This window comes from Pelobates fuscus, chromosome 1 (genome assembly GCF_036172605.1).
Source record: "Pelobates fuscus isolate aPelFus1 chromosome 1, aPelFus1.pri, whole genome shotgun sequence".
In the NCBI taxonomy this organism is placed as follows: domain Eukaryota; kingdom Metazoa; phylum Chordata; class Amphibia; order Anura; family Pelobatidae; genus Pelobates; species Pelobates fuscus.
In genome coordinates this window covers 215730484-215746975 of record NC_086317.1, presented here as the reverse complement: position 1 = coordinate 215746975, position 16492 = coordinate 215730484, and the positions used below count along the sequence as shown (strand labels likewise).

The window sequence follows — 16492 nt, the reverse complement described above, 5'->3', positions numbered from 1 at the left end:
TCACCTGTGTCCCCCATACCGCAGCCTGTAGATGTACCCCCCGTTCCTCTTGTGCCAGATTAACCCATTGTTTGCGCCTTTGTGGGTCTGCGTGTAGGTCTAGGATGCATTGAAGGACAGTGGCCTGATGGTACCTTTTAAAATCGGGTAGTGCCAAGCCTCCTCTGTGTCGCGGCAAGCATAGGATGTCATGACGAAGTCTCGAGCGTTCGCCTCTCCAGATGTAGTGGATGACCGCTGATTTTAGCTTGGCAAAGAATGATGGGGGTATTGCTAACGGGATCGTCTGGAACGGATATAGGAGTCTTGGTAGGATGTTCATTTTCAAGACTGCGATCCGCCCATGCCAAGATACATGTGGGTATGCCCATTTATTTAGGTCCGCCAGTATAGTTTCCAGTAGCGGCGTAAAATTTAGTGAGTACAGGTCGTTCGGGTCTCTCGTTATCCACACCCCGAGGTATTTCATCCTACCGGAGCACCACCTGAAGGGAAACAGAGATGCTAGAGCTGAGTATTCCTCCTCCGGTAGGTTGACGTTAAGTACTTCACATTTGGAAAGGTTAAGCTTGAAACCTGCCAATTTGCCGAAGTATTCCGTCACTGCCATGATGTTGGGCATCGTGATTCTGGGGTTAGTTACAAAGAACATAAGGTCGTCCGCGTATGCGGCCACCTTATGTTCTGTGCCCCGCCAGGAGAGGCCCTGAATGTCTGGGTGTTGTCTGATCGTCTGTAGTAACGGTTCCAGGGAGAGGGCAAACAGTAACGGTGAGAGTGGGCAGCCCTGTCTCGTGCCGTTGGAGATCTTAAACTGTGTTGTGAGCGCTCCGTTTACTCTCACCGCTGCCCTTGGTTCATGGTATAGTGCGCGTATCCAGGTGAGGAGTTTGGGCCCCATTCCCAAGTGGCCTAAGGTGGTGAGCATGTAGGGCCATTTCACCCGGTCAAAGGCCTTTTCCGCGTCCGTGGAAAGCAATAGGAGTTGTTTTCGCATCGCTCTCGCCCTGCGCTGGATTGCGAACAACCTCAGGGTACTGTCACGTGCCTCCCGGCCGGGTATAAACCCCGTCTGGTCCGCGTGTACCAGCGATGGGAGGACCCTTTGGAGTCTGGTTGCTAAAACCTTCGTGAACAACTTAGTGTCCACGTTTAGCAATTAAATCGGGCGGTAGCTGCTGCAAGCTGTCAGGTCTTTCCCAGGTTTTGGCAGTACCGTTATTATTGCTGCTAAAGATTCTTTTCCGAAATTTTCCCCCTCCGCCACAGCATTGATGGCTTTAGTCAGCCAGGGCAGCAGGATCGGCGAGAAGGTCTTATAATACCCGGAGGGTAGGCCATCGGGGCCTGGTGCTTTTCCCGTTTTGGTGGATTTCAGGGCTGCCTGGATGTCTTCTGGCGTGACTGCAGCGTCCAAGTCTTCTGCAACGTCTGGATGTAAGGTTTTCGTCACGGCCTCCCTTAAGTATTCCTGGGTACTGCCATGTTCGGGTATCCCGTCCATTTCTCCGTCTCGGTCCTGTAGGTTGTACAACGATTGGTAGTAGCGTCTGAATTCTTCAGCGATTTGGTCCGGGAATGCCGTCATGGCGCCTGAGGGGAGTCGCAGGGTGCGAACCTGCGTGCGGTGCGTATTGCCTTTCAGGAGCCGTGCCAAGTATTTGCCACCTTTGTTGGCATGGGTGTAGAAGAAGCCCTTTGATTGTTGCAGGGAGCGTAGGTGGCGTTTTGTAAGGAGGTCCCTCAGTTGGCGTCTTGCCTGCATTAGTTCCCCGTATGTTTCCATAAGCTGGGTCCTCTTGTGTTGCTGCTCTAGCTTCGTAATCGATTTGTAGAGGTCTGCCATTTCTCGAGTGGTTTCCCTTTTCCTTTTAGATGCCATCCGAATGAGGACGCCCCTGATAACGCATTTGTGGGCCTCCCATATAGAGACCGGAGAGGTTCCTGGCGTGTCGTTTTCCTGGAAGTATCGTATCAGTTCTTCCGATATTTGCCCGCGCACCCCATGATCCAGAAGGAGGGCCTCGTTGAGTCTCCATGTCCAAGTGCCAGGTCGGAAGAGTGGCGATTCGAGTTCAATGGTCACGGGACCATGATCTGACCACGTTGCCGGGTCGATTTTGGCGGAGAGGAGGCGCGTTAGTCCCGCTTGTCTTATGAAGATGTAGTCGATACGCGAGTATCTATTATGTAGCGAGGAGTAGTAGGTGTAATCCCTTGTGGTGGGGTGAAGAGTCCTCCAACAGTCCACAAGATCCATGTCTCCCAGGGTCCGGTGTACGGAGCGTATATGAAGTTGAGTGATGCTGCTATGGCCCGTTGATGAGTCTACGATGGGGTTTAAGGTGGTGTTAAGGTCTCCCCCTAGGATTAGCGTGCCCTCGGAGAATTCTCCGAGTTTGCCCAGTGTCGTCCTGAGAAATTGGGCTTGTCTCTTATTGGGTGTGTAAACGGTAGCGAGCGTGTAAAGCATCCCCGCAATGGTCCCTTTCAGGAACAGGAAGCGTCCCTGGTCATCCTGTAGGCTGTCTAGCAACGTGAATTCCAGATCTCCAGCGATCAGGATGGCCACGCCCGCCCTTTTGGTCATAGGGTGGTTGCAGAAATGGTTAATCGGGTAATGTCGGTTCCGGAGTGTAGGTGCGGCGTTCTTTTTGAAGTGTGTTTCTTGCAATAGCGCGATCGAAACGCGTCTCTTCTTCATGTCTCGTAATATGTGGGTTCTTCGTTCGGGCGCGTTCAGGTCCCGACAATTAAGGGTGAGGACAGTCAGGGGTATATAATTTTTTTTCAGGAGAAATGGGGATTTCATTTTACATCAAATATTTATAAATGAAACACAATTTAATATTAATAACATCTGAAAAAGTGTGAGAAATTAAGATTTTTTTTATTTTCCAACTTTTACTGCTTTTACTGCAACATAACACAGCTATTAATATGCTGTGATGTACCACAAGATATAACAATGCACCCTTATGTACAGATTTTATGATGTGTGAGAGCCTTGCCAGCACCTTGAAGAGAAATATCACATTAATTTTTTTGCAGGAGCTTATGACCGTCAATCTGAGAATGGATAGAGTGCAAACCTGTATCGGTCAGGTTAACTTTAAAATTACAAGTCTTAAAATAGAAAGAAAAAAAATTATAATAATGTCGGCAAAGATTAGGCAATATTGCATACTGAAATTACTTGTTTTTTTCCCCTTTGCAATTTTATTATCTACATGAATCATATTGACATCAAATCATATTGTTTAAGGAATGTGTTTTAGGAGCAAGAAGAAAGTTGTTTAACGCAGATGTATTCATGCTTGCCATTTAAATTTATATAAAGAATAACTAATCGGACAAAAAGGTGGCATAATTTGAAAGTTCACAGTTATGAACTGAAACGTTGACCATGTGGATTAAATGCCTATTTTTTCACGTTGAAGTCCTTGAGTGCTGGCTTTCTTTTTGGAGACCGGGCCAAGACTTGGAGGAGAGTTGGTGCAAAACTCCCATCGTATTGTGTGTGTGTGTGTGTGTGTGTGTATGTATATGTATGTATGTATATATATATATATATATATATTCCTTCTTTAACAAATCATAGATATTAATTTACTGAAGTTCACCGTTTTATTGATACATGCCGTGTAGTAATTTAATATAACTTATCCTCAACGGTATGTATCTTTTGTTTGGGTGCAACTTAGCTGCTTCATTGTCTTTGCAAACACTACCCTTCTAACCCTGCCCAGACTTTCTGTGACTGTATAATCAGACTTCCCAATGCAGCTAAACGAGAAGTCTTTGCAAGGCAGGTGCTCTGAACCATTGTTGCCTCTAGAGTTTAGCTACATGAGCTAAACAACCATGAAGTAACAGGACCTGCCAGGGGGATATAACAAAGTTTTTTTTTTTTTTTTTTTAAGTTCTAAATTCTATTGAAATTTGCACTTTATGTAAAACTGAAAAAAGGACACTCTTCACACATATAGCTTTTCAGCAAGCTAAAGTGCTTTAGTGGTAAGAAAGTGACCTTTTAACTGTATTCCACAATGGGTTAGTGTTGAGAAGAACTGTGTTTTTTCACAAATTCTTGATTATTTCCCCCTCTATATTAGGTTAAAGTACTGTTTGTGAGAAACCTGTCTTCTACAGTTACTGAAGAAATCCTGGAGAAAGCCTTTGCTGTCTTTGGAAAGCTGGAACGAGTGAAGAAACTAAAAGATTATGCATTTGTTCACTTTGAGGACAGAGATTCTGCAGTGAGGGTAAGACTATATATCTTTCAGGGATAATTACCTTGTTTCTTCTATTTAAAAATATGAGGCAGGCTGTATAATGCAGTGGCAATATGTATATTTTCTTACTGCATTCTTTATTTGTATTGGTTTGTTACACTGTTGTTTTTTTAATTGAAGTGTTTACCAGGGCAATAAATACAGCTGAGGCAAGGGTAATCTATTTTTTTTGTCATGCCAGGCATGACATTTTTTTAAATTAGATTATTTAAATACTGAAAATTAGTGAGTCTTTATTAAAATTAAAAAAAAAAAGGGAAATGATAAAAAAAAAGAAAATAGAATGTACAACAATTTTTAGTTGACCTATTTTTTACTTGATATTCAGTTGAGCAAAAAGCTCAAGTGGCAGTTGTTCTGCTGTAACACTTTGCCGATATAATTGATAAAATTCATGGTTTACGGTAATTTAATGTTTTTGTATCCTCTAAGGCCATGGATGAAATGAACAACACAGACCTGGAAGGGGAAGAAATTGAAATTGTTTTGGCAAAGCCTCCCGATAAAAAGAGAAAAGAACGGCAAGCTGCACGACAGGCTTCCCGTGGTAATTCGTGAGTATCTTAAATGAGTTTTTGAAAATAGAGTGGCTGCTTTCTTAGCTTTAAAAATTATTTCATACTTTTATTCTTGGAACAGTGCTTTGCTTTCACCCCACCCCCCCTGTATTCTTAAAGTTGTCACCCTTTTTATGATATTTTTTTTTAGAAACCTTTGTGTCCAGTGCTTAATGTCCATCCTGATCAAAACTTTCTATCTAGGCAAGGAAAACCTAGATCACTAAAGAAATATAAATATAATTTAACCAGAAGTTTTAACCAAGGAAAGTGTAACATCTCATCTAAAATATTCTTAGCTAATATTCTGTCCTGTTTACATACTTTGTACCTCATAAGAAAGACCGCACTCCTCAGCTTATATTTTGGTACTTGTTTTCCTTGTCTTTTTTGTTTGTTTGTTTGTTTTTTGTAGATATGATGATTATTACTACTATCCCCCTCCACGCATGCCACCACCAGGAAGAGGCAGGGGTCGGGGCGGTAGAGGTGCATATTCTTACCCACAAGACTATTATGGTTATGAAGATTATTATGATGATTATTACTCATACGATTACCATGACTACCGTGGAGGCTATGATGATCCTTACTATGGTTATGATGATGGATACCCAGTGAGAGGAAGAGGTGGCAGAGGTGGTCGAGGTGGTCCTCCACCACCTAGGGGAAGATCAGCACCTCCTCAACGTGGAGGCCGCCCAGCTTATTCCCCAAGAGGATCTCCCATGGGCCCACCTAGAGGAGCACGGGGTGGAAGAGGAGGGCCTTCGCAGCAACAACAGCGAGGACGAAACTCACGTGGCAATCGTGGTAGTAGAGGTGGGAATGTTGGTGGAAAAAGAAAGGCAGATGGATACAACCAGCCAGACTCCAAACGCCGCCAGACCAACAACCAGCAAAACTGGGGGACCCAGCCCATAGCCCAGCAGCCATTGCAACAAGGCGGTGATTACACTGGTAACTATGGTTACAGTAATGACAACCAGGAATTTTATCAGGATTCTTACGGGCAGCAGTGGAAATAGGCAAGGCTACAAATTTTCATTCTTCAAACACCTACATTTATATACACGCTGCAGTAACAATCTCCTGTTATTTGTACTAGGCTGAATCTCTTCACATCATACTGTAAATATATTTCTTTTTTTATTTTGTTTTGTTTTGACATTGGTATCCATCACTTATGCTCTGGTAGAATTAGGGTCATGACCTTTTTCAACAGTAGGCCTCTGCATTATATGCTCTTTTGGGGGTATAGGTATGTAAGTTGACTAAAATTTCAATGACTTTTGGAAGATGTCCATACAACTTGTTTCTTACATTAAAAAAGAAATGTCCTAAAGTTGTGCAACGGTGTTATCCACTCAATGTGGGCTACAGTGTTTTGAGATAATCTTGTTACTTGCTCCTTCATACCAGAGTATATATGGATGCCAATGTTTCTGTTTTTATTGGTTTTTAGAACTTTTTTTTTTTTTGTACAGGTTTATAAGGCTGTTTGGGGACAATGTTTAATCATGATGCTATTGGAAAGCTGTGGTTTATTTGATAGTTTCCCCTTGATTTTGGCATGTTTGCCACATGATAATGCTGTACATAAATTTAAACACTAGAGCGGTCTTTAGAATTTTAAACCATAAAACATTTTAAGGTTTATTGTGTTTACTGTATGTTTCGTAGAAGTAGGTTAATTTTTCCCTTCATGCTACCCAAAACATTATTTAACAATTTTTTATTTTTTTTTAAAGTAAAAGGCCCTACAAATTTGTTTTGGTTTGGGTGCCAGAATCCTTGGCAACTTGTTCTGTGATTGTGTTTCCAGTTCTCTTGTTCATGTGAAATTTCAATAAAACTCCACAAAAAAAATAAATAAAATCAACAAAAAAAAACCCTACTTCAACAACCTCTATTTCGAAACACGGTTGTGTCCTATTAAACAAAAAAAATCCAAAAAAGCAATTCTCAGTTGTGATTCTTACAACAAACACCCATTTCAAAAGATTGAACTGCATATGTGAGTGATCAAATCTGTTTGCAAATCAAATGATACACTAGGCACACTTGATTGTCAAATGACATCATTCTGGTCACGTAGCAGCAAGGACAGAGAGTCAAATTTAATTTCTATCTTATTTTTTTTTTATATTGCATGTAGAAGACCTTCGGGTTTTCTGCAAGAGGTGTAAATGTTTTTAAAATTGTAATTTGTCTAGCTTAAAATGAAATCCTAAATTCTTCTCATATGCAGAAAACTGAGCTGGTTTGAAAGTACTAGAGTAGTTTATGAACTGTAGACTCTCTTCAGGTCGAGTATTTAAGATCTTAAACCTGATTAGGCATAAATGTGATGACCTATTTATTGGCAAAAATTGTTACGTTAACACATGCAACAGTACTGAAACTGCTAATTCCTTTGTGCCAAAAATGAACACAGAACCATTTTAAAGTTGGGGGGGAAATTAAATAATTATTTTATCTTGATGTTTTTTGTTCTCTTCTCTGCACAACATTACTTTTCTATAGAAAAGGGCTGTCAAACCTGATTCATTTTCAGATGTAGTCTACAAATACTTTCTGATGGTCTATAGGTTTGTTTATATAATTTGTGCATGGCATAGGCCGGTTAATTACTTTTGCTATTCACAATAAGACTGACAATTGCCTTTTTCACCTTCTCTTTGACAAAAGCCCAGGCTTTTGGATATTACTTCTCCCAGGTCCCCAAGATGTTGACCAAATATTATTCTAAAACAGGTTAAGGTCCATTGTTATCTGGTACTAGGTAACATTGAATGACCTTTGTGGTTCATGATCCTGGGCCTTTAGTGGGACCCTATGCTGAACCTTTAAATCCAAATCTAGAACAAAATTATTCTTCTCTTACCCTGAACAGGTAATTTAATCTCATACTTTCTGAGATAACGAATGCTTCATTTCTTTAAACCAGTGGTCCCAGACTAGTCCTTAGGGTCCACCAACTGTCCAGTATTTATGTATTTCCCTTTTTTATTCCAATGGAGATACTGAAAAAACCTGGACTTTTAGTAGGCAATGAGGTCTGGTTTGGGAACCACTGCTTTAAACCTTGCTTACCTTGTCATTCTCGTTCTAATCTTCAGGATCTTATCAAATCGCTAATAATTACAGGTACTCGGCTAAACCAGTCACTGTCTTAACAATCCATATGTGTAATTTATGGATCAGATTGGACTTTTGTAAATTTCTTATGGTGGTTGTAGGAACCCTTGAGGTAAAATGTTTGATAATACCTGCTGTGATGCATAAGTTACTATTCTCTTTTTATGATTGTTCTGTGAGTTTACATTTTTAGTCTCCTTGCGTGGTCATTGGAAACATCCACAGATAAAAGACTGACTGGGACAGTAATTTATTTGTGTGTGCACATGTGAGGATATACCGTATTTATCGGCGTATAACACGCACTTTTTCTCCCTGAAAATAGGGGGAAAATGATGGGTGCGTGTTATACGCCGATATCCCATATTTACTTACCTGTCTTGAAGCGTGGGCCGGCTTCACAGCGCGCACCGCGGTACTGGAACTTCAATTTCAGGTTCCGGTTTCCGGCGGGACTGAAAGGAAGTGTGCACACTTCCTTTCAGTCCCGCCGGAAACCGGAACCTGAAATTGAAGTTCCTGTACCGCGGTGCGCGCTGTGAAGCCGGCCCACGCTTCAAGACAGGTAAGTAAATATGGGACAAGGGAAAGTGCACTATGGGATGAGGGGGTGGAGAATACTATGGAAAGGGGGGGGGGGGGGGGAATACTATGGAAGGGGGGGGGGGAGAATACTATGGAAGGGGGGGGGAGAATACTATGGAAGGAGGGGGGGAGAATACTATGGAAAGGGGGGGAGAATACTATGGAAGGGGGGGGGAGAATACTATGGAAGGGGGGGGGAGAATACTATGGAAAGGGGGGGAGAATACTATGGAAAGGGGGGGAGAATACTATGGAAAGGGGGGGGAGAATACTATGGAAAGGGGGGGGAGAATACTATGGAAAGGGGGGGGGAGAATACTATGGGAAAGGGGGGGGGAGAATACTATGGAAAGGGGGGGGGAGAATACTATGGAAAGGGGGGGGGAATACTATGGAAAGGGGGGGAGGGAATACTATGGAAAGGGGGGGAGAGAATACTATGGAAAGGGGGGGGAGAGAATACTATGGAAAGGGGGGGGAGAGAATACTATGGAAGGGGGGGAGAGAATACTATGGAAAGGGGGGGGGAGAATACTATGGAAAGGGGGGGGGAGAATACTATGGAAAGGGGGGGGAGAATACTATGGAAAGGGGGGGGGAGAATACTATGGAAAGGGGGAGGGGGAGAATACTATGGAAAGGGGGAGGGGGAGAATACTATGGAAAGGGGGGACACTATGGGATATGGGAGGGGGGGAGAAGACTATGGGAGGGGGGGCACTATGGGATGAGGGGGAGAATACTATGGAGGGGGGGGAATTTCCTTGAGGTGTGTGTTAAACGCCGGTGCATTTTATACGCCGATAAATACGGTATTTAAAACCTGCAATTCCTCGTTCTCCTGTTTAAATTAAGAAGGGTCTGTTTCCTTAATATCACAGAAAAATACACATTCATAGTTTTCTTCTTTAAAACAAAAATAACAATCGCATTCCTTGATGGCAAGTGATGCCGCAAACAAGTTATTAGGAGGATGATAAATTCCTCAAAATGCTTTATAATTGAAAGGTTGATTTGGGGGAAAAAAAATATACAAAGAAACAAACCAAGAGAGAGAATGCAGTAATATGTTACTGCTGTGCTGTAATAAATGACAGTACAAATGTAGCTCTGACCTTAGAATACTCATCAGGGCTCAGTAAAATACTGAAGACAGGTCACCACTGCTCCAATTAATGTTTCTGTTGATACCATGTATTTTTGAGTCTAACAAACACTCGAAAATAGTACGTATCTGACTGCTTTCGGATTTTTTTTGTTTGTTTTGCATTACTTGGTATGACTATTATATTATGAAGTATTTTGCCAAACTTTAGAATAAATTAAGTATTTTATATAGTCTTCTATAGAAAGAAATATATATTATTTTGAAAGCTAAAATGCACCTTTTTCCAACTGTTCACAGACCTTATACCTTATTGAGTTATTTACAAAGCATGTTTTTACATGAAGAATGTCATCCTCATTCTGTTTGCACCCCCTCAGAGAATCACATATCTTTTACAACTTGGTAATACACATTCACTAAATCTGATAGTATATATTTGTAAGGTTTATAAAAAGTGCAGGGCCAAAGGTATAAAATAAAAATTGAGCATTCAGTTGGATATTTTTCTGTCCTTTGTGATTGAGGCACATTTGTAAAATGCAGCGGTTACCATTGAACAATTGTGACCAATTTTGATTTAGAACAGCTTTTTATTATAACCCCCATTTGTCATATTTCTATGAGAAAATACAATTTTTATTCATACTTACAAGATAGAAATATGCTTTTCTCATGTACAAGAACCTAGCTCCCAGAAACAACAATGTACAGAAGAACATGGTTGTGGTTTTAGGAGTATCTTAGCGTGCTGCATATGTAGTCATGCAAAGTGTTTCATTTCAAGCACTTAAGACCGTGACTAACCAAAATGTAGTTTTATATATGTCTAAAGCAATTTTTTACATTTATTTGCTTTTATGAAACAAAAAAATCCTATATATATATATATATTATAAAAATACAAAGTCAAAATTGGAGACATTCCATTTCTAAATAAATATTGAGATCCTAACCTGTAATACTTTTGTAGTCTACCACCAGAAGTTAGCATCTCTAGACCTCTCTTAACAAATGCTTTAAAACAGGTTTAATTACAGCCCACAGCTGTTTTGGATAGCAGGCAGAAGTTTTTAGGCCTGCTTCATAATGGGCAGGGGGTGCAAATTGATACCTCAATTTAAGAAAGATGTTTGTAGTATAAGCAGACATCAGTTAGATGCTTTTTGTCTTTTTAAAAATAATTGATTTAAAGGTGCATGAGCCTGTGACAATTTTCAGATTACTTGGAGCTTATACTGCTACTGGCTTGCTGGTTAATGATGAATTGTAAAAAAAAAAATGTAAACTCTACATGGATGGATCGAACAAAGGTTTGTTTCTCAATTTGTGAATATCTAACTTTCCACAGCAAAATATGTACCACAGATCCTCCACATCCAAAGCCAGCAGGCCAAAATAACTGTTCCAAATGTCAAACTTTCAGAATGCTTTTTCTCAATGTATTTTAACAGCTCTTTCTATGAAGATGCTGTTAGTAATACTATATGTCTAGTTTGCAATAGGCATTTTCTGCTATGATTGTTATAAATAAACCAATGATTAGCAGTAATTTAAAAAATCTAACAAATCAATCTGCGTTTGTTCTGATTCTGGCAAGTAAATGTGCAGGAGAATGACATTATTAATTGTAAAAACTCAAAATGGTTCCAAAATGTGAAGTGTTTCCCTTATGAGACTTTCCTGTTCGGTGTGAATTTGCTTTAAATTTTCAATTTTATATATAAACACGTTTAACTTTTTTTTTTTATCTACTAATCAAAATCTCACACCAAAAAGATTTAAAAGGAAAAAAAAATCCATTGTTTTACATCAAGGAATTATCATTTAACCATATGTGTTGCTAGAAAATTTTAAAAAATCTTTAATTTTAGCATTCTAATTCTATTTGATCACTCATTTAAAGCAGTTGTAACAAAACACCATGAATGTATATGATGTATGAAAACAAAATTCATATTCCAAACAGGTCTGACCCAGAGGATACAAAGTCAGTTCAAAGATCTCAATACTTTACTGACTGTGGAATCATTTAACTTTTGATGTCAAGATCTACATCAAGAATGTGCCATCCAAATTCACCGTATAATTTAACATTTGTAAATAAAGTGATTTTCATTTTGTTATTGAAAGCAAATTAAACTCTGTAATTCAAAGTAATTGTAAATTTTCAAACTGTAAAAAAAACAAAAAAATCAAATTTTTTTTTTGATCCTAAGAAAATTTATTTGTAAGACCATGTTTAACAACTGAATTGAAACTGCCTTTTGTGCTTTAATTGAAGTGGACTTAATTATCCTTTAATTCCTTTTTATATTTAATGCCTATGTACAGCTTAGCATTGCAGCAAATTGGACAAACAAAAAAATTGACAGCGCATTGTTTTAAATTCGCAATTTTCAAATATGCAACGTTAATGTCATACAATTTTGCATTCAGTCTTGGCTTTTCAAGTTGTTAATTCACAAAATGGTGGTTTGTGGTGAATTGACACCTAAATTGCAAAATCTATTAAAAAAAAAAAAAAAAAAGTGGAGTTTAAACAAAACCTGTTGAGGTATCGAAAAAAAGTCTTAGAATTTAAATTTATCCTGTGTTTGAGAATTTCACAAGTTCACAACAATTCTTTATTTAGCCCCCTCAAGGACCACAAGTTTTCTTGTCCCTAAAGTCCCTGTGCCCTCATGGAATGTACTGCGTATTTTGTATTGACAGTTCTATACTACTTGCTGTAATTTAGTGTGTCATTCCATTCAGGAATAGGATCCTTACAGGCTTGATTGTTATGATCATTGGTCCTCAAGAGGTTAATGAGAACACTTGATACTGAGCAGTCAGTATTTGTGTGTGTCATATATATATATATATATATATATATATATATATATATATATATATATATATGTATGTATGTATGTATGTATATGTATGTGTGTATATATATATATATATATATATATATATATATAGATAGATAGATAGTGGTTTTTTTTTTTTTTTTTTTTAAACACTGGTAGTTACTTTAAGGTTTTGCATAAATATTCTAGTTACATGCTATAGTTCAGTCTTCCCCAACCCAGTCCTCATGGACCACCAACAGTGTAGGTTTTGTCAGTATCCCCATTGGAATAAAACGGGAAAATACATACATACATACATACATCCTGGACTGTTGGTGGTCTCTGAGGACAGGGTTGGGGAACACTGCTATAGTTTACCAAATTTGTTACCAAAGTAGTAAATGTGGAGAATGACATCCTTTTTTTTTTCTTTCTTCTTCTTCTTTCTTAAATGTGCTTATGTTTAGTTTGAAAATAAGTTAGTCAATTCTTCATCATAATAATTTGTAAATAAAACTTCCAGAAACATATTTTTTTCCAAATGTGACTGCACCTTCATGGATGTTTTAAAAACGTTAAAAAAAAAAAAAAATTAAAAAAAATATATTATGGTCACTACTAATGTTTCCATGTGAAATACAGGAGGTTGTAATTAGATGATCTCTGCTAGTTTTTTTTAAGTAACACCAAACATATCTTGTTGCAAGAAATTAATTATATATCCATTTGCCAACATGTTCACTCTTATCCAATTGACAGAGTACATAAGACAGTCAGGAAAAATATACTTTGAGATATAGTTGTTTAGTTTTTTTACAGGTATAAGTGCAATTTAAAAATATATTATTTAGTCTTGGAATAAGCAGATGGCATAGAGATGTAAAACCCAAAAGTAGCAACTAATTACATACACAATTTAAAAAAAAAAAAATAGATTTCTAAAAATTAAACAAATGTAATGCATAGATATGTCAGCAGCATTCCAATAGCTAGATATATGTTGTGCCTTACTAAGACTTAATGTGCAAGAATGGATTTAAAGGAACATTCCAAGCACCATAACCACTACAGCTTGCTGTAGTAGTTATGGGATCAAGTAGTCCGATTAAATAGGCTAATTGCCCAGAATCTGCTCGCTGCTGACTCTTGTTTAGAGAGTGCAATTCTCCTGCTAGGAGCTTCAGTTACCTGTGCTGAGCTAAGCCCTGCAGTGCAGGACCAGTTCATTGACTAAAACCTTCAGCTTATCACTCTTAATTAATGAGGTGCGCCCTGCATTACCAGATTTGCCTCAGTGAAGAGAGCTAGTGGCTGCAGAGTGGCCAATGGACCTCGGATAAAAATTCAAACCTATAGCAAACTGTTTGAAGCATGCTGCAGTGGGTATGATGCAAGGAGTGTTACTTTAAAACAATGTCATGCTAAAAATCTGTCCTGAATTCTCTCTTCCCCGGGTGAGCATTAGCAACAGGCAGTGACATGCAAGTTAGCAGTTTGTTAATATGTACAAGGTTTTCTGGGAACATGTTTCAAATATGTTCCTTTTGATAGATTATAGAGCAAGCACCAAACTGACTTTAGATTTTTCTCTCTAATGAAAATCTTGGTTGAGAAGTTCTCACCCAAGACATTGGAAGACCTGTCTGTTTCTTTTCCATTCAGCTTTATGTAAAAGAGTGGCAGTTGGAAATTGCAAAATGGCAATCATGCAAAGCTATCTTACATTATATGTAAACTCACGGATTGCTGAAAACTGATTAACCTCTATTTAAACGGACACTATAGTCACCAGAACAAATGCAGCTTAATGTAGTTCTGGTGAGTATAATCAGAGAAAAGGCAGTGTTTTCAATGCCCCCCAAGGGACACCTCCAGTGGCCTCTCCTCAGATGGCCACTGGCTGTGCTTCCTGGGGCAGTGCTGCACAGTAGGCAGTATTGCAGTTCAGAGTCTCCACGCTCAGCATGGAGACGCTGAATTTTCCTCATAGAGATGCCTCGTCACCTATGGGCCAGCATTGGATTGGCTAAAAATCATAAATTGTAACGATGTCACAAAAGGAAGCATATTTGGGGCAGGGTGAGTTTTAACACCTTCTAAGAAGGGGGCGGAGGGGCAAGCCACCTAAATGGTGGTTTTAACCATCTAGGGTCAGGAATACATGTTTGTGTTCCTGACCCTATAGTGTTCCTTTAAAGGGTTTCTCAGCCATCATAACAACTACAGACCGCTTCGGAATAATTAGTTGAAATTAGTGAAGTCTTTAAATAATAAAACGTTACCAGGGTTGTTTCTTATTTTTAGTTTGGTATTAAAATACCAATACGTTTTTCAGCTGTGGATCTCAGATTTTAAGCAGATAGGTATTGTAATGTTCTGATTTGCATTGTGGATAGAGCATTCGTTCCACTCTGTTCTTGCTTTGAAAGGAGTAAGTGGCTTGGAAGAACTGCAGATGTCATCTAGGTAAGAATAATCTTGCCTTTCATTGCACCACCCTCCACTTAAAAATAGGCTACAGTCTGTTTAGATATATTTTTAAAATGTTTCAGTTCATTTATTTAGTAGTAGTTGCGAATGAAAATGTACCCCAAATGCATGTGCTGTGCATCCTGCTTTTTAAAATGGTCATGGTGGCAGGAGTCTGTATGGTTTAGCACCCCCGGCATACGTGATTTAGCAGTTTGGAACTCTGTTCCGGAGTTGCAAATGCCAATTATGCAAAAAATATGTACGTGGTCAACGTGCAGGGCATAATTAGCTTTGACCTTGCATACAGCGCCTACAAGAGGAAGAGTTTCTTAAATCCCTCCTTCACTGAAGCCCTTCCCACCTCCCTATAAGTACCATCAGTTTTTTGTTTTTTTTTTTTTTTTTAAACCTCCCTCCTCATGCATGTGCTGTGAGACTGTTAAATGGGCCAATCAAAGGCTTGATTGACCATGACTTCAGGAGGAGGCATGGAAAGCTGTGCCGGGATCTTTGCCCAGCACTGGATTCCAGGTAAGTTTTAACTCATTTTTATTGTAATTTTAGGGTTTATGAGGGGAACTGGACCTAAAGGATTATATTCGATTGGGCATTATTTGTTTAAAAAAAAAAAAAAAAATGCTAAAAAGGGTAATTCTTTAAAGTGGCATAAGGCCTGAATTTAAAAAAATAAATAAATCGATATGAAGTATATTTTTAAGCATATGATTTATAGGCCCTTTAGCTTCACAAGCCAATAAAAATTAAGATGTATTTTCTGCCTTCGAGATTATTTTTTGGCGGTCAGGTATAAATTTATATTTTATTGTAAGTATCACTCATCTAAGATCTATTTTTATAAATATAAAAAAATACCTATTTAAAATGAACTTGAGCTGCTAAATTCTGATGTAGGTGTTCCTTCATTCCTGTCAGCTGAGTTGTCTATCAATGTATGACTGAAAAGACGAGATGCATAGGACTATCTGATAGGACACCAAGGCACTTCTTGTTTTGTAACATTACAGCAGACTGTAGTGCTTATGGTGCTTGGTCCTTGAAAGGCTCCCTTAATCAGGGCTCAACATTTCTACTAGCTATTGGTGGGTAGAAATTTACACTGCTTAGTGACCTCCTAGGACATGAAATTTGAAGCCTACTACATTGTTTGCCCACTTATTCAGTGTGTTTGTAAAGTTTTCTAATTTGTGTTATTGGAGCATGGCCAGGAACCGTATTTAAGATGGGAACATAGCTGCTGAACTAAGGATAAGAAGGTGAAATGCTTTACATATCAGATATCTAAAACATTTACTATAGATTTATAACAAGAAAAAAAATATATAGAAAACCAGACATTAAGGTCCACACATTTGGAGAGTGGGTATGTTACCATGACAACACATTTGCTAAAATGTATGTTTAGAGTATAACTCATGACTGAAATATTTGCATTGTAATGAATGTCCACATGCATTTCTCTGAATGTCACCAGGAGCA

At 38.8% G+C, this 16492-nt stretch overlaps 1 protein-coding gene across 5 annotated transcripts in view; it reads left to right on the top strand.

The window, feature by feature from the left end:
* The window catches only part of LOC134611085 (heterogeneous nuclear ribonucleoprotein R), a 119593-nt gene that overhangs the window by 69078 nt on the left and 34023 nt on the right, over nucleotides 1-16492 (top strand). For 3 of the 5 annotated variants that reach the window (XM_063454636.1, XM_063454664.1, XM_063454654.1), the window contains exons 7-9: nucleotides 4116-4265; nucleotides 4728-4849; nucleotides 5268-8266. In XM_063454636.1, coding sequence (XP_063310706.1) covers nucleotides 4116-4265; nucleotides 4728-4849; nucleotides 5268-5880 — 885 coding nt within the window. In that variant the 3' untranslated portion in view covers nucleotides 5881-8266. Of the gene's footprint in view, nucleotides 1-4115; nucleotides 4266-4727; nucleotides 4850-5267; nucleotides 8267-16492 lie in introns of those variants that run through there. The other 2 variants (XM_063454672.1, XM_063454645.1) reach the window with 2 other exon arrangements.